Consider the following 24,859-nt stretch of genomic DNA (forward strand, 5'->3'; position numbering starts at 1 on the left):
ATAAAAAAAAACCTGAAACGGGCGCCAACAATTTAATGGTTCAACCAATGCAAATCCGTAGCGCCCGTGATGATTTTCCTAAAAAAGCGCTTAACCAGCGCTTGACAGCCCGCTTCACACCTATTCTCAGGTACCAGGAAGAGAGGTACTTAAAAAGCGGCCATGTGTGATGTATTCTTGTTCTTTTTTCTCTACCTCATTCTTCAGGCTGTTCATTTTTTTCAAGCATCCATCAAAGTACCATATTACAGTCACTTTTACGAAGTATACAATATGGGCCTTCATCTATCTCAACTATGCCGAAAGCCCTGTGGAGAGGATCGAGAGGTGAAGAAAACGGCCTCGAATCCAAAGCATACACAAGAGAAAGTGTTTGCCGTGCTGAACGACTATCTGGGGCCTGAGAGCCCATTGCCACTCGACCTGGCTGTAGAGTCTCTGTTGAAGCTCTTGCCTACAGATGCTCCCGACTCTGAAGAGATCTGCAGATTCGGTGAAGACTGCTTTGAGATCGCTGAAATGGCTTCCTATAAGAGTTCGTCACATTCGAGATTGGCTCAATTGCTCGAGGCTCTTGGTCTCTCAAGCCATTTTACATTCCTTGCCAAAGAGGTAATTATTTTTAATCTCGACCATGATCATCGCTGATAGGAGACCGGAATTATCTAGAATGGTAGAGTTTGGCGTTTCAATCTGCTCAAACATTCAATGGAAGACTTCTGCGCGGGTAAATTATCAAACAAATTTCTTGGGTCCCAACAACGCTGATCAATTGTTCCAGGCCCTGATAGCGAAAATCCTGGACGATACGTCAACTATAATTCATTCTTAGCGCACTTATACGAACATCGCATTTTCCCAACTGATCCCACATATGCATTGTGGGCTATGCGTGCTGCTTTTGAAGACGAGAGAAGCCATGAAGCAAAAGAAGTTCGCAGCTCCTGGATTCTAGGCGCAGCTCAATGGATCTTATGGAATGGACAAAGCATTTTCAATCTCGTCCTGGAGCCAGCCCTCTACGATGTTACATACGAAACCTGGCCAGATCGAGGCGCGTGGGATGCTGGTAGTCTCTATAATGGCGCACCTGGTCTCTCTCTTGAAAGGTGGCAGTTTTGGAAGCGCCAGTTCGGAGAGGTCTCCCAAGGGTGTGACGTTACTGATGAGTGTAAGATGGTGTCTGCTAGAGCGATGGCGATGATGGATTTATTTGAAAAGAGCATGGTGTTTTAGATAGGGTGTAAATAGGTTTCTCGTTTGGCGCAGGCGTTTGATCTTCTCTTTCTTCTTGTTTCTCATACAACTTCAGTTCCAGATAGAAGAGCCATGTACTTGTGTTTGTGCTGATATGGTAATACCTCAATAATAATACCGGATATTCTAGGCACATTCTGAGCCGGAATTAGTGCTGGTAGCTAAGTTTCTCCTGCTCCTCCTTCTTGGCTGCTACTATCGAGTCACTCGAAGCCGCCGCACTACTTCCGTCATCTTTCACGTTCGAAGTAACCACCTGTCCATAATTACTGGGTGCGGCACGATTGCACGGGACCCCAGAACTATTAACCAAATTTGTACACTGATATACCTCATCTTGTAATGTTGTGTCAGACATGGGCAGCCCCAGGGTGTGATTAACCGATTGAATCTCGACATTTTCAAACTTGATACCCGGACAAGGGTGCACGTCTGAGCAATAAAGCGAGGCGGCGATATTGTACCGCGAAGTGCCTTTGATATTGGACCATGTGATATCCTCGATGGCCATCTTCGACGTGTTGCAGTTCTGCCCATTCTCAGTGTAAATGCACTGGGAGATCTGAATAGGCAAAGCAACATTGGTCAATTCAAAGTTGCGAAACACCACGTTCTTGATCAGCCCACTGCCACCTCCTCCACCATCGCCGTTGGAGCTGTCGTCTTCCGGAACGCCCTGCCACGTTTTGATGAAAGCTGCTTCCATGCAATTATAGCATTTGACATCTTCGAATGTGACGTTCTCAACATAATCGGGCATTGTAGCATACTGCCCAACTGACCCAATGGCCATACCAAAGCCCCAGTGGCAGGTAACGTTCCTAACAACAAGATTCGTGGTGTTCCCCTTAACAGCAATGCAGTCATCGCTATTAGTGACAACCGCATTCTCAACAAGCAATGTGTCGCTATTCCAAGAATCATAGCCGTCGGTATTCACGGTACTCCATTCATCATCGCTGGTAGCATTGACGAAAAAGTTCGTAATAGAAACATTTTTGCTTTGCCAGACGAACGTTGCCCAGAACTGCGGTTGGATAATTGTCAATCCATCCACTAGCAGGTTTGTCGAATTGTAGAAGGTGATGCTAATAGGCCGACCAGGTTGGTTGCTTTGGTTACGGTTTTGAGTGTACCAGGCCTGACCCTGGCCATTATACCAGCCACCCTCTTCGCCTCGAAAAGTGACGTTTGTACCGCCGAACAGCCACGCTGTTGATTGGTTTTGGAAGACCACAGAGTAGGAGTGTGAAAGCCAATATGGAATGTCTGTTGAGAAGCGGATTTCACCCCGTAGGGATACATCGCAGTTCACTAAATTGGTCGTGTTCATCACCGAATTGACATTGAATACATGGTCCGCGGCGAAAATGACCTTACCATCGGTCCCGCAAAGCTCAAAGGCTTTTTGAATTGAAGGTGCATCGTCGACTGGCTGGCCATCATTATTGAGTGATTCTGGGTATAGCGTGCACGTTTTGCCTTTCTGGTCAACATAACCTGTTGCCAAAGTGGCCAACGCTAAGGGGAGCCACAAACGCATTATGGGCTGAACAGTACTAGTACGTCTTTCACTGACAGTAGGTTGTTCACTGTACACTCCAGTTCTGTGCGATTATGAGTGCTGTAGAAGAAGATCATTCGAGTCGGGATTCAAGGGGTGCCGTCTCTATATTTGTGACATGTACCGGAGTTTTTCCGGGCATGCTCATCTGATTTACCCCTGTGATTGCTTTGTCGATCGCATCAATAGAAAACAAAGGTTACATCTTTCCCCGCATCTTTCATTATGATATAGCGCGACCGGAATCAGGTGATAAGGATCCAATCATCAATGTTTGTCACAGTGCGAGATCTTGGCTCGGCCCACGCGGTCTTAGCGTCCAAGGTGCAACCAAGGCAAGGGCGAGATTAATACTGACAGGGGCTCGGTAGTCACTGCACGCTTTCTTATGAGGCGGAGGGTCTTTGATCATTCGACACATCCGCTAGAGTTGCCTTAGTCCGGCATCTCTCAAGTATTCGGCAGGCCCTGTCATTTGACATGCTCCTTGCATAAATTATTTCATAAATTGGAGAGAAGAAATTATGTATCCAAGTTGCATTAGTCGATAGCAACTCTTCCCAATGCAGTGAAAACAGCCTGCGTCAGCACATGGATATCAAACTTTATTTATTCAACTTTGCCGGTTCTATAGCACACAGTGTACTATTCTGAAAGACGGTGATATACTCTTAAAATTGTCGCCACCTTTGGACTTTCACCGAGAACAAGTCGAGATGACTTGAAAGGCTGATTGCGTGGGTTCTCAAGCAAAAAGATAAGAGACCCTAAAGAGGCTTGGAATTCATGTAGGCTTCTAAGCAGGGGATATTTTATGTCTACTGCTGTATCCTCTACCGTAAGTCAAAGCTAGTTCATCTAGATATTCAGTTATTGTACCCTCTTCGTGAGCTATTGGCCGATATCCTAGAAAGGGGGAGCATCACGAGCATGGAATACACTGAAAATTAAACATTTTTGTTGAATCGTGCCTGAAAAATCCTATATGTATGCATATAAACTAATTGCTGGGTTAATTACCTTAAAACGCCAAAGGTCAGCTAGCGATCTTTTCCGATATCGTATCGGCTCTTGATACCCTCAAAACGTGTTGTGCTTCAGCCGCAGCAATGCTCAGCCCCGCACCGGGGGCCTGAGGAGTAAGCAAACATCTCTTCACAAAAACTCCCAGTCACCGCTGTCATCGTCTCCTCTGATCGCAAGTCCCTTGTGAACATGGTCCTCGATCCCTTTACCTCACTGTCTCTGGCCTGCGCGGTATGCCAGTTCCTTGACTTCTCGGGCACGCTGTTCTCGAAGTCGCGCAAGATCTACAAGAGCACCACGGGCTACGACGATGACACCGACACTGTGCTGGGAATCACCAAGAATCTGCGCTCTCTGACAGAGAAGTTGAAGACACCCGCCGATCCTTATTCGCTATGACCCGAAGATGCGGAGCTTGTCAACCGTGTTGCTAGATGCAAGCGAACTGCTGATGAACTTCTTTTGGTTCTGAATGATCTGCAAGACAGCAAAACCTCATGATGGAGCAGTTTTCGAGCAGCCCTAAAGACATTGTGGGCTCAAGACCGTATCGATGAGATGACTAGAAAACTTGAGTCGTATCGATCGCAGCTGATTCTTCGCTTGACGGTCATGCAAAAGTTAGTCATAGAGACAGCGCAATGCGTTGAAGATGTTAACAAAGCTACACCTCCAGTGGTAAAACCATGTATGTCATGGATGCATTGCTTGAACAGAACCACCGGCTCCGAGTTGGGTTGGAACCATCCATCGAAGAATTGAGGTAAACTATGATGGAATCTATGGAGACTCTGAGACTCGACTTTGAGCGACAAAGCAAATTGTTCATGCTTGCTCTCGAGGAGGAAAGAGGGGGGACCATCAATCCCCAGCAGGAGATGAAGCGACAACAAGAGATGCAACGGCTAGAGGTGCTCCCACGTGCTGATATCGCCGCGATAACCAAAAACATAGAAACGACCGCTGCTACTAGTAATAACCTGGCCACAAAACTATCTATCATGCGAACGCTCCATTTCGACGGTATGGAGTTGCGTCGGTTCCAAGTTACAGAGGCCCACACGCACACGTACAGCTGGGCTTACTTGTCGAACTTTTCGGAATGGATGGTTTCCGAGGATCCTCTTCTGGATAAGCGGGAAACCCGGCTCTGGCAAAAGCACTCTAATGAAGTACCTAATCAACAGCCCCGATATATCCAAACATCTACGGAAATGGGCAGACACGAGGAAATTATGCATTATCGACTACTTCTTTTGGATCAATGGTACCGATATTCATCGCTCACAGGGGGGTCTACTCCGATCATTGCTGTTTGACGTCTTCCATAAATGTCCTGAACTTATTGAGACAACATTTCCAGAGAGATGTGTTGAATCTGTGAATGCGAATCACGACCTCATGATACCGTGGAGCCGCAAGGAGTTACTGAGTGGCTTGCAAAAGATTGCTCGGCAAACGGCTTCGTCCAATGCGCTCTGTATCTTCATCGACAGCCTGGATGAATATGAAGGCCAACACGAGGATCTGTTCAACGTACTTTCCAACATAGCGCATGCATCCCCCATCAAGCTATGGGTCGCAAGCAGACCCTGTAATGTTTTTGAGAAGGCTCTGGGAAAAAACCAAACCCCCAAGCTTTACTTGGAGAACCTGAACAGGCCTTACATCGAGCTCTTTGTGAAGAACAAGTTGCAAAACCGCGCTGATTTCCAAGCTTTGGCGCTGTCTGGTCCATACGCCGCCGAGCTGGCTTCTGATATTGTTGAACGTTCAAAAGGTGTTTTTCTTTGGGTCAATCTGGTCGTGCTTTTAGTGAAGCAGGGTCTAGTCAATGAGGACAGGCTTGTGGACCTGAAGCGTCGTGTGAGCGCTTACCCGGCTGACCTCAACGACTTTTTCAGACATATAATGGACTCACTGCAGGTGCAGATTGCTCGCGGGTTTTCTGTCGCTTTGGCTGCAAAGAAACCGCTCTCGGTTGTCAGCTTCTGGTACCTTGATGAACTGGAGCTGAATCCTGATGTCGCTATTACCAAGCAGGTTGACAAATTGGCCGTGAAGAACGAGAGACTTGAGTGTTTCTGGATGGAGGAGGTCCGCAAGATGGGGGCGCGTATCAACGGACGCTTCAAAAGATTTCTTGAGATTGTGAAGCCACTTGATTGGAAAATTCCTTCTGAAATTAAGGTCGATTTCCTCCACCGAACAGTACGTGACTTATCACGGAAGACTGCAGCGGGTACTGAAAAAGTGGACGCCTTCCACTTTCGATGTCCACTATGCACTTTGCAACATCCAACTCGCTGAAGTCAAAGAGCTGCATCCAAAACTTGCGTATTCACAAACTCTCGCCCGACTGACGGAAGGGATATTCTACTCAGCACGACAGTTCGAGAAATTTCATCACAGGTCGCTCAGCATAGTTCTTGAACATCTTGACCATACAATTACGGGCTATGGCCACAGACTGTACCCTTGGGAAAACCCGGAAGATGGAAACCTCATCATTGAAGCCGTCATGAGCAACCTGGCCTACTTTACCTCAAATCGCTTCGAGAAAGACGTCATCAGCGAGGAAACGAGACTGAAGCGTCTTCAAAGGATGTTCAACATCATGAAATATCTAACTGCGGATGGTTTGCACGATCCTCAATCTCATATTGAGGTGGTTGGCAACCCACTTGACATGATTCTTCTTCTAGTGGAGGCTCGCCCCGTAACTGGTTATATTCCATTCCGTACGGTATTATTAGGACTGGAGTTCTATGATAACGGGACCATCCTGGGCATCTTGCTATGTCTCTGCAAGAGTGGCCTTGTGGACCTCGAAGAATTCCGTGAGCTGGTCGCGCACGTCAGAAGACTAACTAATTTATGGAATGCGAAGGAGCTGGAGGAAATGACTCGCGTGGCAAGCAAAGCAACGATAGGGCCGGCGCTTTCCAAAGCACAGGTCGGTCGATTTGGAAAGACGAAATACACCAAGGAGAAGGGAAAGTTACATAGATGGCTCGGGAAACTCAAATCTGGCTGCTCAATAAGCTAAAAAAATACCGTGCGTCTGGAACGTGGTCAATAACTTCGTCATTGAAAAACTTTTGTTTGCATGGCTTTCTGTCTACTGGAAAAACACCCCAGCATGAGTTGTGGAATCTATTTGGTACAATCTATCAATAAATGATTAAGCCGGAATAAGAGGCTCTTCTTCGGAACCTTCAGCCGAGGGAATTTCGATGCTCGATGGCTCTTTAGCGAGATTTCTTTGTATCAGGAAGCGGGAATCGCCGAGTCCTGCTCCGCAGCATGTCTGCCCGTTGCTCAATGGTCATGTTGACCTGATCGCCCATTGGGATCAGGCACTTCGCCAGGTGGGTATAGTCCTTGCGTAGCAGGTACACAGTAATGAAGATGTAGTCGATGTTCCGGAAGACCAAAGCCCTCTCCTCTGCATAGCGGTCTTTGCCTTTGACAAATGCTACAGGGTGATCTCTCCAGTGACGACGCGGGTTCAAGTGGTGAGAAGTGTGGTATCCATCGTTGAACGAGTACCGATTGCTCTGAGCTTATGTTAGCACAAGCGACTGAGAATGGTTTAACAAAAAGCTTACCGGAACATCAATCAACGTGATACTTGAGCGGTAATCCGAGTCGGGATCGATAGGATCCACGAAAGCATGCTGGCCCCAATTTCCGACCATCAGACCACAGCGCATGACTGTGAGAGGTAGAATAAAGACGAAAACGGTCGCGCGGGCGTTGACGTAGTTGTAGAGAAGGTAAATGGCCACGTAGTTGCCGAGTTCCCAGAATGCAGCCCTGCAGGCATATTTGAACTGGCCCTTCCTCAAGAAGTAGAGAGGAAGTTCCATCCAGATGAAGAAGAAGAATCGTCCAACGTAGCAAGCAAAGTCGAAGCCACTATCCCGGTCGTAGAACATGGTCGTGCTGAGATCCTGTTCACCATTGCCCTCGACGTGATGATGTTTGATGTGGTGGTAGTAATAGGAGTTCCACGTGTGTCCGAGCATCGGGTCCAACACGTAGGGGAAGAGTGTATCGAAAATCCAGTACGGAGGAGCCAGAACACCATTCATGTGGATGTGTTGGTGCTTCATCAAGGTGAATGCTCCACAGTACCATAATTGCATGACCCAGTGCAAGACACCATGTATCCAGGAAAAGCGATAATACAAAAAGATGGCACTGGGCACAATGGTAGTGAAATAAAGCAAGAGATGTGTCAACATGACAACATCGGTGGGAAAGCGCACAACTCCCTGAGCCCATTTCTGATAAGGCTGCAGGACATAGCACTGAAGAGCCTCAGGCAGTTTAGCCTTGAGAACTGGGTTATCCCAGAACTGGAATATGGTAGGATCAAAATCGGGATGCGATGCATCATTCATATCCTGGAGCTTCTGGATGACATCTTCATCGCTGGGCTTTTGTTGTTTTGTCTCCCCTTGTTTGATGTCAGTGGGCTGTCAACAAATGAAAATGGGGACGCTCACCATTTGAGCCTGGCTTATCAACGAGTGTGTCGAGTACCAGATGATCCGCGATGGTAAGCTCAGGATCCACGTATGTGGTGGGATCCATGCTGGGCGACTGAATCGAGGGTATCTTAGCGTTATTTGGATCCCAACTGCAGATTATTGACGCTCACTCACGGTGATAAGCGGCAGCCTCGGGAACACGCTATTCCATTGAGGTTACCAGAATTTTGACAGAGTGATGTAGATCGGAAAGAACGGAAGCAAAGGATGAGCTGAGCAATCGTTCAACTCTCTCGTCGTCTCCGCGAGGGCCACGCGTGGTCAGGGGTGGGAAGATTTTTCCCGTGCTTAATGTGGGTCCGAATATGAGCTGACACTTTAACAAACTAAGGAAGCTTGGAGGGGCAGCGGGGGGTAGATTATACCAATGTAGCTCATATTTGTACACATCTTCAATGCTGAATTTTCACATTCAGATTTGAATCTTGACAGCAGTTAGATAGTCTGTTACAAATTGCTGGTAGAACGGCCTTAATTTCAGGGGTCCTGCGGGTAACTCCACGGTCGGAATGGGAGCTAAACATCGTCCCTGAACCATCCCTAGGCTCCCGCGATAAATTATAAACATGGAGAAAGTCAGTCGCCAGTGACCACCACGAATAAAGTGTTCTCCATACTCTCAATCATGGGTAGCAGGCCACCTCTCGGGTATTTTTCTATAAGAAAAGTCACCAATCGTAGATCACTCTCACCGCAGATTTTCGAAATAATTGGTTATCTTGCACGCAATAATGCATCTGTGTTTGCATATCCCTGCCTTTAAAATCGGCCTAAAAATACGCATCCTGAGAGCAGGGACCCTCTCGCTAGGCCGGATATAGTAACCAGCTCATCGTTCGGCGTGTTTCACCTCCGCTTCATAACCTAACTTATTGCTAGATTGGCCTGGTCTCCGAGGCTCTTCATGAACCTTGATTGACAGTTTAGTGCCCAGGGCATGATAAGACGTGGGAGATGGAATTTCTCTCGCTGAAATTAATCAACATACTGTGAAAGATTTAGGACGCAGCGAAAAGATGTTCATACAGGCAGCCTTATGTCAATCGTCTCACTGTGAGCCACCTAGATGATACATATTCAGACTCTATGCTGATAAATAGGGAATAGTCAAGATACGTATGATGTGAATCAGATGAATGTGCATTGTATTCGTTCAATAAAAGTAAAGATTAGTGCATTTTCAAGTATATTCGTAGCTTTCCTTACGGAGTTCATGATAAAGCACCTACAGCCTCTCGGGGAGCTAACCACGATGGCTTCCCGAGCTTTATCTCTAGATATTTCACAATTTTCGAAAGGAGATTCTAGGAACATATACAAAAATTCTTCTATTTGTGAGTTTTCCATGTATCGGGGGAAAATGACAGCTTCGAACAAAGGGAAACTTGCCTTGATGACGGAGATCTGCGACCAAAAGCCGCAAGAGATTAAATCCAAGGATATTGTGCGGGCTAATATGAAGGGAAGGCGATTCCTTCTCTCTTAGTGGTCAAAGCAATGATCTGATAGCCTAGATGGAGCACAGAATGTTATCCCCGAGGAAATTTAATGCCTATAGCCTTTACAACTTGAGATCATGATGATCATGAGAAGGGCGGAACCAGCCGCTGCTCCATATCTGCTGACAGGAAGTGGGGGTCTATGGACACAGCATTATCTCCGCAGAAATCCATGATTCGAGCCACTTAGACATCAGACCAAGATCTGATCAATCTGATTTGGATCGGTACTTTTTCTTGTTTATCACCCACCGCCACTGTTAGTTCAAGTTGAGATGATCTCATCTCGGGACTCGGCACAGGTACGGAGATAAACCCCGGCATTAGAGCGATGTCCATTCGCCGAACGCGGGGCTCTGGGGGTCTTAGGTACGTCGCAATATTATTAATTCTCCCAATACACGTTTGTCCTGTCATAAGAAACTGTGACTATTGCATGCGTACTCTTGGCTCTCTCATCTTCCCCTCACCGATACTGCGGACATGAAGTTCTTCATTCTTTTCAATTATTCACGATGACACCCATCTCGCGCATCTTGTCCCGCGCGGTCAACAAACCTTACCGAACGAAAGATCTAACAGAGCAAAGTCCACCGACTCTCGACGAAGATGGATATGTTGGCTTCGCCCCCGGGGGACATCGAGAACCCTCGGAATTGGTCGATGCGCCGTCGAACTGGTGTGACGATGGCCGCGGTGCTTTTGGTTGTGAATGCCACGTTCGCTTCGAGCTCGCCGAGTGGATGTTTCCCGTCGATTTCAGAGCATTTCGGTATTTCTAGTGAAGTTGCCGGTTTGACGATAACCCTGTTCTTGCTGGGGTATTGTGCTGGGCCCCTGATTTTCGCCCCATTGAGCGAGTTCTACGGGCGCCGGTATATTTTCTATATCACCTTTCTGCTATACCTCGCTTTCACCTTTTTATGTGCATTTCCGCCGAATTTTGGAAGCTTGTTGGTCGGCAGATTTTTGACGGGGACGTTTGTCTCAGCTCCATTGAGCAACTGCCCTGGTGTTTTGGCTGATGTATGGAGTCCGCTAGAGCGCGCCAACGCTATGGCTGGTTTCTCAGCGATGGTCTGGATCGGGCCAGCGCTAGGGCCTGTGGTCTCAGGCTTCCTTCAGCTCGAAAAAGATTGGCGATGGACCTTTTATGTGCTTCTCTGGCTCGGTGGAGCATCAGCTGTTATAATGTTAACTATCCCCGAGACTTACGCACCGATTGTTCTATACAAAAAGGCCCAGCGAATTCGCGATGCAAGCATACCTGGGTATGAAAATGTGAAAGCTCCGGTCGAGGACAGTGACCGGACCCTCGTGGGCATCTATAAGGTTGCTCTGACTCGACCATGGATCATTCTGTTTGACCCGATCTCCCTGCTGTGTGCAATTTATTTGGCGTTCGTTTATACATTGCTGTACATGTTGTTCACTATATACCCTATTGTGTTTCAAGAAAAACGGGGCTGGAACTCTGGTGTTGGAGAGCTGCCGTTACTGGGCACTGTTGTAGGTGCTTTGTTTGGCGGTGCTATCGTTCTGGCAGATACCCGGATGCGCCAGAAGAAGATCGATAAGGGTATAACAAAGATGGAGGATGCTGAGCCAGAGGATCGCCTACCGCTGGCAATTGGTGGAGGCATCGCCTTCGCCCTAACCATGTTCTGGTTTGCCTGGTCGGCTGAATTCAAGTTAGTTCCCAAGACTCGAGACAGATTGTCGATGAAAAACTGACCTTCTCATAGCTCTGTTCACTGGATCGTACCAACCATTGCAGGGGTTTTCATTTCTAGTGCCATGTTGCTGATTTTCGTCGGGTTCTTGAACTACCTCGTGGATGTTTATCAGATGTATGCTGCATCTGCCATTGCCGCAAATACGATCGCTCGTTCGGCCTGTGGAGCGGCGGCACCACTCTTCACGTCTCAGATGTTCGCAGCGTTAGGAGTGGGAGGGGGAGGTAGCTTGATCGCAGGTGTCGCCACTCTACTTGCCGGTATTCCTTTCCTCTTCTATAAGTATGGAAAACAAATCCGAATGCGGAGCAAATTCGCCCCGACCAAGAAGGGGGAACAACCCGTGGAAGAGGATAAAGATGAGGAGCGCGGTCTAGGAAACGGGCCTTCTAGCAGTGTCTTAGAGACACAATAAACAGTGGTGTTCAAGCCACAGGGTAGGATGTGAATACTGTGGGAGGCCTGTGGACGGCCCTACCTATAAATGGAATATAACAGGTATTCGAGCCATAAATATCAGAAATGTTTTAGACATCAGCAACACCGTTAATCTTGGCAAATCAACCTTCAAAGAGGTACCTAATGCTTCAGAAAATTTACCCGGTCTGACATCACCCCTCCCACGTTGCACGGTATTCGCAGTCTGTTTCTGCATGACTATCACACTATAAAAGCCATTACCGGGAGATAGACACCGAATAGGTCATACTATAAGTATGGAAATATGATCACGGGAATTTATACTGTACAAATTCAGAAATCACTTGAAGAGATGTCTCACAACCCCTCAGCTATCAGTCCACCTCATAGGCTCCACCTGTATTCATGCCCGGTGTGGGGAGATCGGCATCAACATAACACATGAGTGGCGCGAGCGCACTGCCCGCATTCCTCCCCCATTGCCACTAGCTAGCTGCAGAAGGCACATTGCTTCTGTCGCTTATGTCTCAGTGTCGAGCCTTGATTTTCAGTCTTTCACATCAATATTCCCCGCGGCCGGCACGCCTGTTGTCTAGTCCGACAAAGCTAGGTGGAACAATATCGCTTGCAAACACCAGGAATTGCTACTCACTCGATTGTGAAAAGTACACGATAACACCCTGCGCTGTACCGGTGAGATTTTTATAAAATCACTCTGCCTTCCACCTTGGTGAACCTATAAAGCCGAGCTCGCAACCTCCCCCGACACAACAATTTCATCATCCACTTATCACACAAGCACCGTGACCATGAAATTCTTAGCAAGCCTCGCTCTCTTGGCCGCAACGGCCATGGCCAATCCCGTTACAAGAACTACGAAGGACTTCCACTTGAAGACCTCTGGCGCCGGCGACTCCCGCCACAATAATCTCTTCGTCTATGCTTATCACACCGGTGCGGGGTTCAATGATGCTGTGCTTAGCACAGACGGAGCCGATGCCTCATCGTTCTACCTTAATGGAACTTTGGCCTTGGCTAATCTAGGGACTGACTATCCCTGGGGTATGATAGCTACTAGCGACACCAACTATGCTTGTAAGTGTTCCGATAGACTTGATCGATCTCCGCATAGTGAACCGACTGTTTGCTAATGTCAATGTTCATATTGAATAGCATGGGAGCCGATTGAAATCAATGTTGGCGATGGCTCGGAGGGATTTTCCATCACCAAGGGCAACTTCGTGTGGTCTGAGGCAAACGGCTTTGGTGGCTGGCTCGGTCAGTAAATCTTGAATGATTTTCATATCTGTTCGAAAAGCGCATTGATAGACTGACCCACAATTTAGTTTGTGATTGGTATCACAACGGCCCTCAGCTGTTCTACTTGAACCGTTACTACGATGCCAAGATTCCTTCAAGCTGCAGCAAGGTTCAGCTCAAGCCCGTTTACATCAAGTAGATTGGTCCCGCGAATGATATTGAACAACTATTCGAGATGAAGACCTCATGACCTGATCACAAACTTGGATAGTAACTCGCTTAATTAATAGTTCGTGAACATGATATCTTAATGCTTTTCATACATCATCAAAAGAAGCAGGTCTCATTATGAAGCTGCAACCGGAGTCGGAGTAATCCCGTAGTAACGACGGTCCATGCCTGCCTGCAAGCGAGCTTCCTCGTTGAACGGTCCCTGAATGCTCCCTCGGAAGTGTTTGGAAACGTTGTCACGGAAGACGCGTACCGGATCTGTACCTTCCTGGGCACAAATCCAAGTCAACCATCGATGACCAGTCGTAACATGCGTGATTTCATCGTTATGAATAACCTCCAGCGCTTCGACGCTCTCGTTGTCTTGGGCGTTACGGAACTTTTGAATCGTCATGGGATTGACATCAAGACCTCGGGCTTCGTGGACTAAGGCGATGATACTGATTCTAGATCGGAGATCGTGTGCTGTTTCCGTAGCAGATTGCCATAAACCGTGGTGGACGGGCAGCGCGCCAAAATGAGAGCCCATTTCCTCGATTCGGGTACGCAGGAGGGAAAAGTGTTTGGCCTCGTCACTTGCAACCTTCAGCCAGTCATGGAAATATGCCCGGGGTAGCTCTTGGGGGGTCTCTTCGGCCGTCTTGAATGTTGAAAATCGGACGCAAATGTCGATTGCTAGATCGATAGCCCAGAGCTCGATATTGGCTAGCGCATGGAGCATGGCGATTCTGCTTTTCAAAGACCCTCCCTTTCCAGTTTTAGGCATCGCGCCTGGTTTCACTTCGACCATATTCTCACGCGGTGGTTGATCCGGGGCGGTCACCGTGCCTCTTCCAATGTCCATGGGCGTGGAAGTGCCTTCCCTCGAAGTGAAAATGTTGTACAAATGAGTGGTCAGTTCAATTTTGTGCTCCGGGTTAGCAGTGCTCAAAATATGAACAGCCCAGTCACACAATGTCGCGTCGTCACCGAGATATTGTGTCATGCCGGGATCTTCTTGTTTAGGTGCTGGCTTGTCGGAGGGTCGCGCATGCTTCAACTTCACTTTCTCGCTGACTGGCTCGAGTCTACCCAAGCCAACAGGTACACCATCCTTGACCGGGAAGTCTATCGTCACAGAACCATCGCGCACATCGACAGGGAAAGTGCAGGCTTTGATGCCTACACTCGACTCTCCCGTCTCGACGTTGAAATCGTACGCGTGCCAGGGACAGGACACGATATATGCCGAGTCTTCAATATCTACCTGTGAGTCGGCCATGGGTCCACCAGCATGGGGACATTCGGCCTCCATGGCGTAGTATGACCATCCTTGCGTCTCGTTGGGTTTTGAACCCGACGGGTCGATGGAGGGTAAGCGAAATAAGACCAGTCGCTTCCTGGTGGATAGATGGATCACATATCGTGTCTGTGTGAAGTCTGTCAGGGGACCACAATTGATAAGCATTTTGATCTCTGTGGGACGTGATAGTTGAGCTGCTTAAATTGAAAAGTCGCCGCTTGATGCGCTCCACAGGTATTTTTGAAGATCACGTGGTGATAAGGATATCCCACCAAGCGGCGCCGAAAAGGGAAGCCGCGGATGGATCGATCCATAGTCGTGTAAGAGACACTGAAAATGAGATTAAGTGGATTGACTTTGAAACAAGATCTCTCCGAATTTCCATATCCATGCGAGATATATATTGATGCGCATCAATCATCCATGGACATAAGAAATGTTCTGTACTGCATAGAGACATGCCAACATGTTCTCTTGCCTCATTCTGTCATTCGCCACCTCCTTTTATTTATGGCCGAGGGAAATGAGATATATACTACATACTAGAGGCATATGTAGTAGTCAGATTATTGTTTCTGGCATTATCAAGGACCAGGATGTTATAATCAGGCCCATGTACATATATCGTGACAAATGCCTAACTAGATCAGGAATGTGCATATATTCAGCTTATATTCCGAGGCTAGGTCGTTAAGGTTGGACTGGAAGTTGTTTAATTTTGGAGAGTCAGCGCTAAGCTTAGCTGACGCGGAGGAAATATAGTGTTCAAGGTGAACACGGGACTCCGGAGTCCGGTCACTATACGAAACTTGGTTAGGTACTGATGAGCAGGACTAAGATAGCCGTGTAGTTGGGTCAAGAGGCTGATCAATCTCAGCTCTGAAAAAGTGGATGTACGGCTGTACATATTGACTGTGGATTGTTCCACCAGAAGACTTCGGTTGGATCAATGTCCAATCATCCACGACCCTCTGCGACGATCGGAGCACGCCGAATCCTGAACGCCCACACCGAGAACAAAAAGCTTAGCGAGCTAAGTGTTTTCAACGATCGCTTAGTGGGAGGCCTGACTATGCAGGTTGCCTCGTGGAATACTGTACATCATGTCTAGCATGATAATGTACATATTGTCCAACAAACTAATGACAATATGCTCGGGTCAAGCGAATTGCTAACCGAGGGTTAGCAAATCGCCTTGCAGCCGGGCGGCACCCCTTTTTAAGTGCGGAGCCTTGAGTTTGCGGGGGAAACCGAGGGCGGAACAGTCCCGGAGATCTCACGTTCGCTTTAGGTATTTAGACTCTCCCCAGGCTTACGGTCCAGAATACATGCTATATAGAGATAACGATGCGACACGTCAGCTCATGCATTGACATTGACGGCGACAGCCCTAGCAAAGAGCCATCAGAACTAGTAGTTGTACTGACATGGCGTACCTAGACGCCTGGACGATCTTCTCCCAGCACAGGCCGAGATCGGGCCCTAAGCAGCTACAAGTGGATCTACCGAAATGTAGAGTCGCAACGGAGTCAAGCCCAGTAGTTCTGAGCGAACAATGGCCGAGGGTGACTCAAAGGGTTACTTGTTTTTAATGCGCCGGCTGTTCTTGGCTGTTCTGAGTTTTTTTCTTTTCTCTTGGTCCTCGTGTTTCTTTATTATTATTTCCCCAGCTCGGCATTTTCTCCGGTCTGCGCGTTGACCTGCGCCTATATAATAATCGGTGTGGCCCAGAATCTAGCGTTGCAGCCAGCCCATCCCTGCAATCCGAGTGATCTGCACTCGCGAGGCCGAAGACCCGGAGATAAATAATAATTCCATTCTTCCCCTCCTTGTCAGATTCTTGACATTCTCCAAATCGTGTCTTGTGAAGTTGGCTATTGCGTAAAGCATGGGTTTGTTCAGTGAGTTCCCTCCGATCGCAGAGAGCCCCTTCGCTCGTTTCTTGCACGGCACGCGCGATGCTTTTAGACTTGCGATGATCCCCGCTGACAGCTCTTGTGTTCCGTCCCGCAGACATGAACTCGGAGAAGCTTGACGTAGAGCCTAAGGGCCCTACACAAGCCTTCGATCCTTCTTCCGATGATGATCAAGAACTGCCGCGGCTCACGAACACCACCGAGCGCAAGTTGATGGCAAAGATTGATTGGCACATCTTGCCATGCTTGTGTGTTCTGTATCTGCTTGCCTTTTTGGACCGGTATGAATATTGCGCTCTTCATCCCATGTTTTGCGACACACGCGCTGACCATTGAACTTTCTTGTCGCACAGGGTGAACATCAGTAATGCCGCTATTCTTGGACTCAAGTCTGAGCTGGGCCTGACAACCGGAACGAAATATAACACTGCATTGACGATTTTCTTCGTGCCGTATATTCTTCTCGAAATCCCGTCTAATATCTTGCTCAAGAAGTTCAAGCCCCATGTTTGGTGTACGTTCTCGGATCCCGGCGCCTTTCGCGCATACAAGGAACAGAAAATTGACTCGCTTTGATTTTAGTGTCGCTTTGCATGTTTGGATTTGGTCTCGTGATGATCTGCCAGGGCTTGGTATCGAGCTGGGGTGGATTGATGACTACTCGATTCTTTTTGGGAGTGTTTGAGACGGGCATGTTCCCAGGATGTGAGTTGCCTGATCACTTGAAGACGGAAGGCGCTGCGCAGAGGTACTGACACGGACGGGACAGGCTTCTACCTGATGGGCATGTGGTACAAGCGAAGTGAAGCCCAGAAACGGTTCAGTTTCTTCTTCAGCTCCACCACGCTTGCCGGTGCTTTCGGCGGCCTGTTGGCATACGGACTGGGACAGATGAGCGGTGTTCGTGGCTACCTGGGCTGGCGCTGGGTGTTCATCATCGAGGGTGTCATTACCTGTGTGTTTTCGATCGCTTGGTTTTTTGTGTTGCCCGACTTCCCCGAGGATGTCAAGTGGTTGACCGAGGAAGAACGCGAGTATGTGCGCGCGAAGCTGGCAAAGGATGCCGGCAAGTCGGGTCACCAAGTGAAGATGGGCTGGGCTGAGGTCTGGGGTGTCCTCAAGGATTGTAAGTGGGACTTGACCTCAGGGCAAGGTGTGAGAAATTAACAGTTGGGTTTTAGACAAGGTTATTATCGGAGGTTTCATGTACTTTGGTCTCATCGTCCCCGCATACGGTAGGTGGTCACTCCCCAGATGCTCATGATTTGAGTGTGATCTGAGCCAATGCTAACTAAATCGATATAGGATATGCGTACTTTGCGCCCTCGATTATCCAAAGCTATGGATATTCCCGTAAGTGCATCCTGTTCCTCCCGCAACATCCTGTCGTGGTTTTATCTTTACTGATCATCTTCTCCAGCGGTCAAAACCCAATTGTACTCCATCCCACCATGGGCGGCAGCCTTTGTATTCTCCTTGATCATTGCGTATTTCTCTGATCGCTTGAGATTCCGGTTTGCATTCACCGTTATCCCCATCTGTATCGCCATCGCCGGATTTGCCATGCTATACAGCATCCACGGCAAGGAGCATCGGGCAGCCGAGTACGGCGCGTTGTTCCTGGTCACTTCTGGTGCTTACAGTGCCATGCCTGTTATTGTCTGTTGGTTTTCAATGAACCTGGGTGGTCACCATCGTCGCAGCGTGGGATCAGCCTGGCAAATTGGATTCGGTAACATTGGTGGCATTATCGCCACCTACTCTTTCCTGAGCAAGGAGGCGCCATACTACAGAACCGGATTCAGCATCTGCATCTCCTTCTGCTGTCTGTCTATTCTCGCCTGTGTTGTCTATGGTATCGCACTGGTATATGAGAACCGGAAACGCCAGAACGCGCCGCTTCCATCGTCTTCGGAGGAGGAAGAGTACCTCGGTGATCTGGCCCCGACCTTCCGGTATCAGCTCTAGTAGATGTCATTGAGTCGGAACCAATAATGGTCCAAGGACTTCCCACGGTCGAGGTGAACCTTCCCTCTTCAGTGGCAAGACCTGGGGTATTATTGCCATCCACGATATCTGAGCTACGAAGCTCTCGATCACGAATGTTCTGAACATACATCCATCATATAGGACCTATTTAATACACAAGTATTCCTTTGCATTGACTTGCGATAGACCATATTTTTTATTCCACAATTCCTCTAGATTTGACAGAGAAAACTATCTGGCTGTGCCATTCTTGCTCATTCCATGACCGTCCATGAATTCATGCGAGCGGAAACCCTATTTCCACTTTATTTCCACTTCCCAGGGTTAAGTATCCCACTGTGTGATGCAATGGGTCACGTGGACAGCTATTGGGCAGCTCCCAATGCGGCTAGCGGCTCGCTTAGCTGAGTAAGCTGCCCACTACACAAATGCGTCGCGGGATCGCCTCACTTTTGTCTTTCTTCAACCATCTCTCCTCATCCTCGCAGAATTGTGAGTCGCCCCCCTCTCTCCAAAAATGTTCTCAGCCTTGGGGAAGCAGTTACTAACCTCGCATCACCACCAGACCTACGAAGATGAGAGCTAAGTGGAGAAAGAAGCGCGTCCGTCGTCTCAAGCGCAAGCGCAGAAAGATGCGCGCCAGATCGTGAGTCTTCCCCCGCATCGCCACTCGGTATCTTCGGAGCTCGCTTCGACGGTACTGAGCAATTGAAACCGCAATTTTTGATTCTAACATCCTCGCCAGGAAATAAACTACTCGCCCCTCCCATCTCAGCTCCTCAGTCCGAGGCTCACGTTTGAACGCTGAACACGACAATTGACGAATCGATATCACGACCTTTCTCGTTTCTTATCGTTGCACGCCTTTCACTCAACAAGCTGCCTGTCCGGATACGGCCTCCGTCTTTCCTTTTTGAAGAGACCACCATTCGTCCGATGGAATCCGCCGTTCAAACAATCTCCGTTTTCCCACCTTTCCAACTCATCGGATTCGTTTAAACGTCGGTCGAATGCATGCCGGGCATGGTTTTTTAAGTGGTCTCCGCTTGATGTTTGAAGCTTGGAGAGGCTCCTGTGTTTGGTCGAGGGTTGGAAGACTGGTCATTATCCACCGGTTTCCTGAGCTCTGGACTGGGGTTCTGGTCAAGACTTTGCTCATTTGTTTCCCACATACGGCGCTTGGAACTTGTTTCAGGCGTCGGGAGCTATGGAGAGGTTCTTACCGAGAGTTTAAAAAATTTACTGAACGATCGGTCCATAGCAATATTAGCCATGAATCGATGACCTGAAAAGTACCTGTTGTTCCAGTTGAGTAGCTCTGTAATTGTAAACGGTTTCATGTAAATCCGCATTGTCTTGTCTGCAGCTTAATTCCTGCCATATATGATATGATGATATCCGGGGCTAATTTTATTTGTGCGGATATGCTTTCACCGCCTTCCTGATCCAGACCGCTAGGGAATTTTTCTGCCACCGATTTGGACAATTATTTCATCGACATTCAACGGCCGATCATTTGAGCTGCACGACGGAGATTTCTCTGCGGGTTCTACCGGTCCTCAATTACAATGCCTTCAGAAAAAATCGACAAAAAGCGCAAGCGCTCTTCCGATCGCCATGAGCGCCCGACCAAAAAGACTGCTCTGCAGGCCCTCCCAACACTCGCAGCTAGTGTTGTCGAGGACAAGAGCGAGCTTGCGCCAGTAATTGGTATTTGCAAAGTCACCTGCAATTCATAGCTTCAATCGCTAATGCATATCTTGTACGACAGCTACTACTCCCGGTGTCCTCAACTCAAAGGGCCTCCGCTTCAACCCATACACCAAAACTCGCCATGATGTCGAGCGGACAACTACCCGGAATCCTGGCATTGTCTCTACTGAGATGCTGCTGCAGTCGTCTGAACACCAGAAGATGGACTTTATTGGCCGTGAGGGAACTGGTGAAGATGCCGACTCCCAGTTGAAGCACTACATCGCTGTCGTGGACCCGGAGCGCAAGACATGGCAGGTTATCGAGGCACGACGAGTCACTGTCCGCGGCGCCGTCCGGAGCAGGAAGCCCGAGGAGGATGAGGAGGAATCTGAGGAGGAGATGGTATGCGCCCATTCATGCGATTTGTGGAGCCGTGGAATGGTATATACTAACAATACTTTAGAGCACCATGCGCGCCCAACGCACCAACCTCACCAACACTTTCGGTACCAAGCAATCCCGCAAGGCGGTTCAGTCCATGGCCGAGAATGCCCAACTCTCCAGCGCCCCTGCCGGCACTCTCAACGAAGCCGGTGCTGCCCTCATTTCTTCACTCCCCGCAAATGTGGCTTCCGGATTGGCCAAGGCCAGCAATGTCCAAGCCGAGGTGCAAGCAGCCAAGCCCTTGCCTCAACCAGATCTTACGGCCGTTCACCCCTCGGACGTCTACTCGCTCGAGACCCTGGTTCCTGGCGGTCACTCTACTCTGCGCCAATTGACCGGCATCGACGAATGGACGCAGCAAGTCGAGGCTGGTCTGGGCGTTGTCACTGGCTCCCGATATGTCTCCAACCGTGTCGTCGCCGTTGCACAGTCCGGCAACCCCACACAAATCCAAGTCCTCCGCTTTATCCAGCTGCTGCTTGAGTTCACCCGTTCTCTCAAGAGCATGGGCCGTGACAAGGGCGCTGGCCCCGGCAGCAAGAAGCTTCCTCCTCGCGACGATTTCCGCAAGATCCTCTCCAGCACATCCGGTGCCGCCAAGGCTGGCAAGGAGGAAGAAGAATCCAACGTCGAACTCCTCCCCGACTCCGTGGTCGATGCCGTGCGCCGTCGCTTCGCTCCCCAGGGTGGTTTCCTCTCCAAACACGACCTAACCCTCCTCCACACCACCATCTGCGCTCTCTCCTTCCACATCCCCCCGCAGCCCGCCAAGGACGGCGGCTCCAGCTCTCTGGGTGGTAACTCGCCCAACGAACTAGCCACCGATCCCTCGGATCTGCGTGACGATCTCCGTCTCGACTCCAGCACTATTCAGCAGTACTTCCGCGAGCTGGGTTGCCGTATCGACAAGCCCCGTGAGTCGGAGTTCAGCAAGTGGAACATCAAGGGTGGAAAGGCTGAGGCTGCTGCGCGCCGTGTTGCTCGTCTGCGCATCCCGCTTGAGTTCCCTAAGGTTAGCCGTGGAGCCCGCAAGTAGATGTCTTGCCTTGGGGTGTTTGATTTGTTCGTTGCAGCGGTTCGCCTCGACTTGTTCGATGGTTAAAATTCTCATGTTGTTGTGTGGTATATCCGGCGTTTTTACTTCGAATGTGTGTCATATTTTAGATCTTTTCATATAAATGAATCTTGTTGCATACTGCAGTCCAGCGTCCAACCTCGCCACAATTATATGCCCTTCTTTGGCCTCGTCATCAAAATCTGACAAAACTCGACCGATCTTACATGTCGATGTTCTGTGTCGCTACTATAAAGACCGAGATCCCTACTGCCTCCATAATGCTTAGAAGCCTACATGGTATCCTTGAGGAAACATCTGTAGTCCTATGGTTGTTAGTGATGCGCAATATTCCAATCTATATACGGCATAAAACATCAAAAGCCGATGCTATCTAGGCATACGGATCCTCACCAGAACCCATCCGACTTGCTCGACGCCCACCATGCCTCGTCCGATCAGCCTCAAGCTGCTGCGCAAACTTGCTCTTCGCCCGAATATCCGGCCCCTTCCAATAAAACACGTAAATCGGAATCAAAACAAGAAACCCAACACAACCAAGCAAAGTACTAGCCCACTGAAGATGATACCTGCCTCCAATATTCTCATACATTGGAGTCGAGTACATAGTCGCAATACCAGCCAGGAAATCTCGAGCGAAACCATTACCCCCCGTCGCAGAGGCGGAGTACGGTCCGTACGCAGCAACCATGTAATCGATGGTCGCCATGTAGATAGCATAATTAGCCATCGCAATCAGACAGGCGAAGATACAAGGTGCGATCCAGGGAATTGGTGGACCCATGGTTGTCCAGGCAAAACCGAGAAGACCGATAGGTTCGAGTGGAGCGATGAAGAGGAGGAGGAGTAATCGACGCTCTGCGAGGCGACTCCCCGCTCCTTCTTTTCTGCGTAGCTTGATTTGGCGCCAGATATCGGGAAGGAAGATGAAGTATGCGATGATATAACCGACCAAGATCGAGCAGAATGTCAACCCAATAGCAAGGGTGTTCATATCCCACTGTTTGAAAACCAGAGTGAACGACTCGGTGAAGACAAAGATCAACGCATCGGAGAAACCAGATAGAAGGGAGAGAAACAGGACAATTGGCTCGCGGAGGAACATCTCGAAAGGGCGTCGCCAGAGACGTAGAACGTCCTTGAGATCTAGACGGGGTGTCTTGAGTTCATTCGGACCGTAGACTTCATCGCCGTTCTTGCGACGACGTTCCGCTTCCCGGTCGATCAGAATAGTAGCTCGCGTCTCGGGTACCAGGAAGAAATGAAGCAACTGAGTGGTACCGCCAACAATCAACTGCATCCAAAAGACCCAGTGCCAGGAGAGCCATTGACCGATCATTCCACCAAAGACAGGCCCAATAGTCGAACCACCAACGGACGAGAGAACAACATATGCCACAGCGAAACCCTGATCATCAGCCTCCCACATATCAGCAGTCATACCCAGAGTAACAGAGCCACCAGCAGAACTCAAGCCACCGAGGACACGACAAACAACGATCGTGCCATAATTAGGTGCTAAAGCACAAGGGATCTGCCAAATGTTCACCAGAAAAAGCGACAGCTGCATAATAGGCCAGCGACCAAACTCCTCCGACCAAGGAGCCCACAACTCACAACCAAAAGCGTACGCAACCAAGAAAACACACTGTCCTACTCTGGCAGCTTGCTCGCTGATATGGAATTCCTCGGTTAAACCGGTGACTGCGTTGGCGTAGACGCCCGTGTTGAAGTTTATGGACATTTGGACCACGAAAATCACCGATAGAATGGTCCATTTTTTCCATGTCGGGAAGCAGAAGCCTAGCTTATCGTAGCAGTCGTCTTCGGTGAGTTCGCATTTGCCTGATTTTTCGATTTTGGGGATATGGCTTGGGCTGGTGCTTTCGCTTTCAGACGCGTTTTCGGCGTGGGTGTCGTCTCCGTGTTCGGTTTTACCATGCTGTTCCTTGATAGTGTGATCCTCGAGGCTTTGCTCTTCTTGCCGCTTTTCGGAAAGCGGGAGATCGTTTGGGGATTCCATGTGGCAAGATATTATCTGGGGTTTGAACTAAATCTGTGGCATGCGTGTGGATGACCTTCTTTGGATCCAGTATGCTGCACAAAGTCTAGGGATATTGAGAAAGTGGATGAGCAAGTGGGTATGGGGTGTAAATGGACTTAAAGTCCCTTGCAGAAGAACCACGGGGAATCCAAAACGAGATCCTAACGGTTTATAAAGCATTGCCTCCGAAACCATTTCTGTGAAAGCACACACTGTTCCTGCCCCCAACTACTACTGTACTGCTACAAGAACCAAAACAAGATGGCCGACCAGATCATCGTCAGACGTCGGCAGAAACCGTGCACAATATCTTATTAATACAATACGGCGAGATTCATAGTGCTCCTAAAGAATTGTCTCCACTGATTTCCATCAGAATTAAATGTGAATGGTTTGCATGTTGTTGGAAAAAGGATTTAGTAGAACCGGAAAACCGGTTGTGGCTATTCCGTTCCTTAGTCCGTGGGGGCCGGGGAGACGGCAATCTGATTTCTACGTCATATCTGTCGGAACTACGTCAAGTCATGGATGATATTCCTTTGCATGTTACAATTGTGCCTTTACCGAGTCTCATATCGGGCCAATTGGTACTTATCCTTGTCATGGCGTGGACCCAGAAGGCGGCTGTGAGCTTCAAGGATATAAATGCACGATGTTGTCATGAACTGCCCTGCGTCTTCTCAAATGCCAATCAATCACATGGTGAAGAATTTTAATATTCGATTTATCAATCGGTGCTCTTTGATTGCAATTGATTCGTAGAAAATCAAACCTTACGGAGAGTATAAGTTGATTTCCAGTGACAGAGCCGAGCGTTCTACTATTCCTCCGGTCTCGAGAGAAGGTAACTTCATATATGAGC

General features: G+C 48.7%; 11 protein-coding genes across 11 annotated transcripts; 7 read left to right on the forward strand and 4 right to left on the reverse strand.

Annotated features, from left to right (window-relative positions):
• The first annotated feature begins 73 nt into the window (after positions 1-73).
• On the forward strand, positions 74-1,332 carry N7473_003375 (DUF3632 domain-containing protein). The gene is made up of 3 exons (XM_057149315.1): positions 74-612; positions 670-727; positions 782-1,332. The coding sequence occupies exons 1-3, from the start codon at positions 163-165 to the stop codon at positions 1,234-1,236; spliced, it is 963 nt and encodes a 320-aa protein (XP_057012969.1). The 5' UTR covers positions 74-162; the 3' UTR covers positions 1,237-1,332.
• Positions 1,333-1,405: 73 nt separating this feature from the next.
• Positions 1,406-2,800, reverse strand: N7473_003376 (uncharacterized protein; the record flags this gene model as incomplete). Its single annotated transcript, XM_057149316.1, has 1 exon — positions 1,406-2,800. The coding sequence occupies one exon, from the start codon at positions 2,798-2,800 to the stop codon at positions 1,406-1,408; it is 1,395 nt and encodes a 464-aa protein (XP_057012970.1).
• A 1,236-nt stretch (positions 2,801-4,036) lies between these two features.
• N7473_003377 (uncharacterized protein) lies at positions 4,037-4,246 on the forward strand (the record flags this gene model as incomplete). The annotated part of the gene is made up of 1 exon (XM_057149317.1): positions 4,037-4,246. One exon carries the CDS (start codon positions 4,037-4,039, stop codon positions 4,244-4,246), a length of 210 nt encoding a protein of 69 aa, XP_057012971.1.
• A 371-nt stretch (positions 4,247-4,617) lies between these two features.
• On the forward strand, positions 4,618-6,896 carry N7473_003378 (uncharacterized protein; the record flags this gene model as incomplete). Its single annotated transcript, XM_057149318.1, has 3 exons — positions 4,618-4,870; positions 4,923-6,058; positions 6,102-6,896. The coding sequence occupies 3 exons, from the start codon at positions 4,618-4,620 to the stop codon at positions 6,894-6,896; spliced, it is 2,184 nt and encodes a 727-aa protein (XP_057012972.1).
• A 202-nt stretch (positions 6,897-7,098) lies between these two features.
• Positions 7,099-8,449, reverse strand: N7473_003379 (fatty acid desaturase; the record flags this gene model as incomplete). The annotated part of the gene is made up of 3 exons (XM_057149319.1): positions 7,099-7,407; positions 7,459-8,312; positions 8,362-8,449. 3 exons carry the CDS (start codon positions 8,447-8,449, stop codon positions 7,099-7,101), a joined length of 1,251 nt encoding a protein of 416 aa, XP_057012973.1.
• A 1,710-nt stretch (positions 8,450-10,159) lies between these two features.
• On the forward strand, positions 10,160-12,183 carry N7473_003380 (MFS transporter). Its single transcript, XM_057149320.1, has 2 exons — positions 10,160-11,596; positions 11,651-12,183. The coding sequence occupies exons 1-2, from the start codon at positions 10,515-10,517 to the stop codon at positions 12,054-12,056; spliced, it is 1,488 nt and encodes a 495-aa protein (XP_057012974.1). The 5' UTR covers positions 10,160-10,514; the 3' UTR covers positions 12,057-12,183.
• Positions 12,184-12,870: 687 nt separating this feature from the next.
• N7473_003381 (uncharacterized protein) lies at positions 12,871-13,520 on the forward strand (the record flags this gene model as incomplete). Its single annotated transcript, XM_057149321.1, has 3 exons — positions 12,871-13,156; positions 13,235-13,339; positions 13,408-13,520. 3 exons carry the CDS (start codon positions 12,871-12,873, stop codon positions 13,518-13,520), a joined length of 504 nt encoding a protein of 167 aa, XP_057012975.1.
• A 147-nt stretch (positions 13,521-13,667) lies between these two features.
• Positions 13,668-14,999, reverse strand: N7473_003382 (Rieske [2Fe-2S] domain protein; the record flags this gene model as incomplete). The annotated part of the gene is made up of 1 exon (XM_057149322.1): positions 13,668-14,999. One exon carries the CDS (start codon positions 14,997-14,999, stop codon positions 13,668-13,670), a length of 1,332 nt encoding a protein of 443 aa, XP_057012976.1.
• A 1,503-nt stretch (positions 15,000-16,502) lies between these two features.
• N7473_003383 (putative MFS transporter) lies at positions 16,503-18,999 on the forward strand. Its single transcript, XM_057149323.1, has 8 exons — positions 16,503-16,735; positions 16,848-17,031; positions 17,104-17,264; positions 17,333-17,455; positions 17,520-17,876; positions 17,932-17,985; positions 18,056-18,103; positions 18,171-18,999. The coding sequence occupies exons 1-8, from the start codon at positions 16,723-16,725 to the stop codon at positions 18,716-18,718; spliced, it is 1,488 nt and encodes a 495-aa protein (XP_057012977.1). The 5' UTR covers positions 16,503-16,722; the 3' UTR covers positions 18,719-18,999.
• Positions 19,000-20,247: 1,248 nt separating this feature from the next.
• On the forward strand, positions 20,248-21,914 carry N7473_003384 (DNA-directed RNA polymerase I subunit RPA49; the record flags this gene model as incomplete). The annotated part of the gene is made up of 3 exons (XM_057149324.1): positions 20,248-20,449; positions 20,511-20,836; positions 20,898-21,914. The coding sequence occupies exons 1-3, from the start codon at positions 20,308-20,310 to the stop codon at positions 21,912-21,914; spliced, it is 1,485 nt and encodes a 494-aa protein (XP_057012978.1). The 5' UTR covers positions 20,248-20,307.
• A 412-nt stretch (positions 21,915-22,326) lies between these two features.
• N7473_003385 (Major facilitator superfamily domain general substrate transporter) lies at positions 22,327-23,976 on the reverse strand (the record flags this gene model as incomplete). Its single annotated transcript, XM_057149325.1, has 1 exon — positions 22,327-23,976. The coding sequence occupies one exon, from the start codon at positions 23,974-23,976 to the stop codon at positions 22,327-22,329; it is 1,650 nt and encodes a 549-aa protein (XP_057012979.1).
• Positions 23,977-24,859: the final 883 nt, after the last annotated feature.

This window comes from Penicillium subrubescens (assembly GCF_028828155.1).
Source record: "Penicillium subrubescens strain IBT 31985 chromosome Unknown utg000002l_segment0_segment0, whole genome shotgun sequence".
NCBI lineage: Eukaryota > Fungi > Ascomycota > Eurotiomycetes > Eurotiales > Aspergillaceae > Penicillium > Penicillium subrubescens.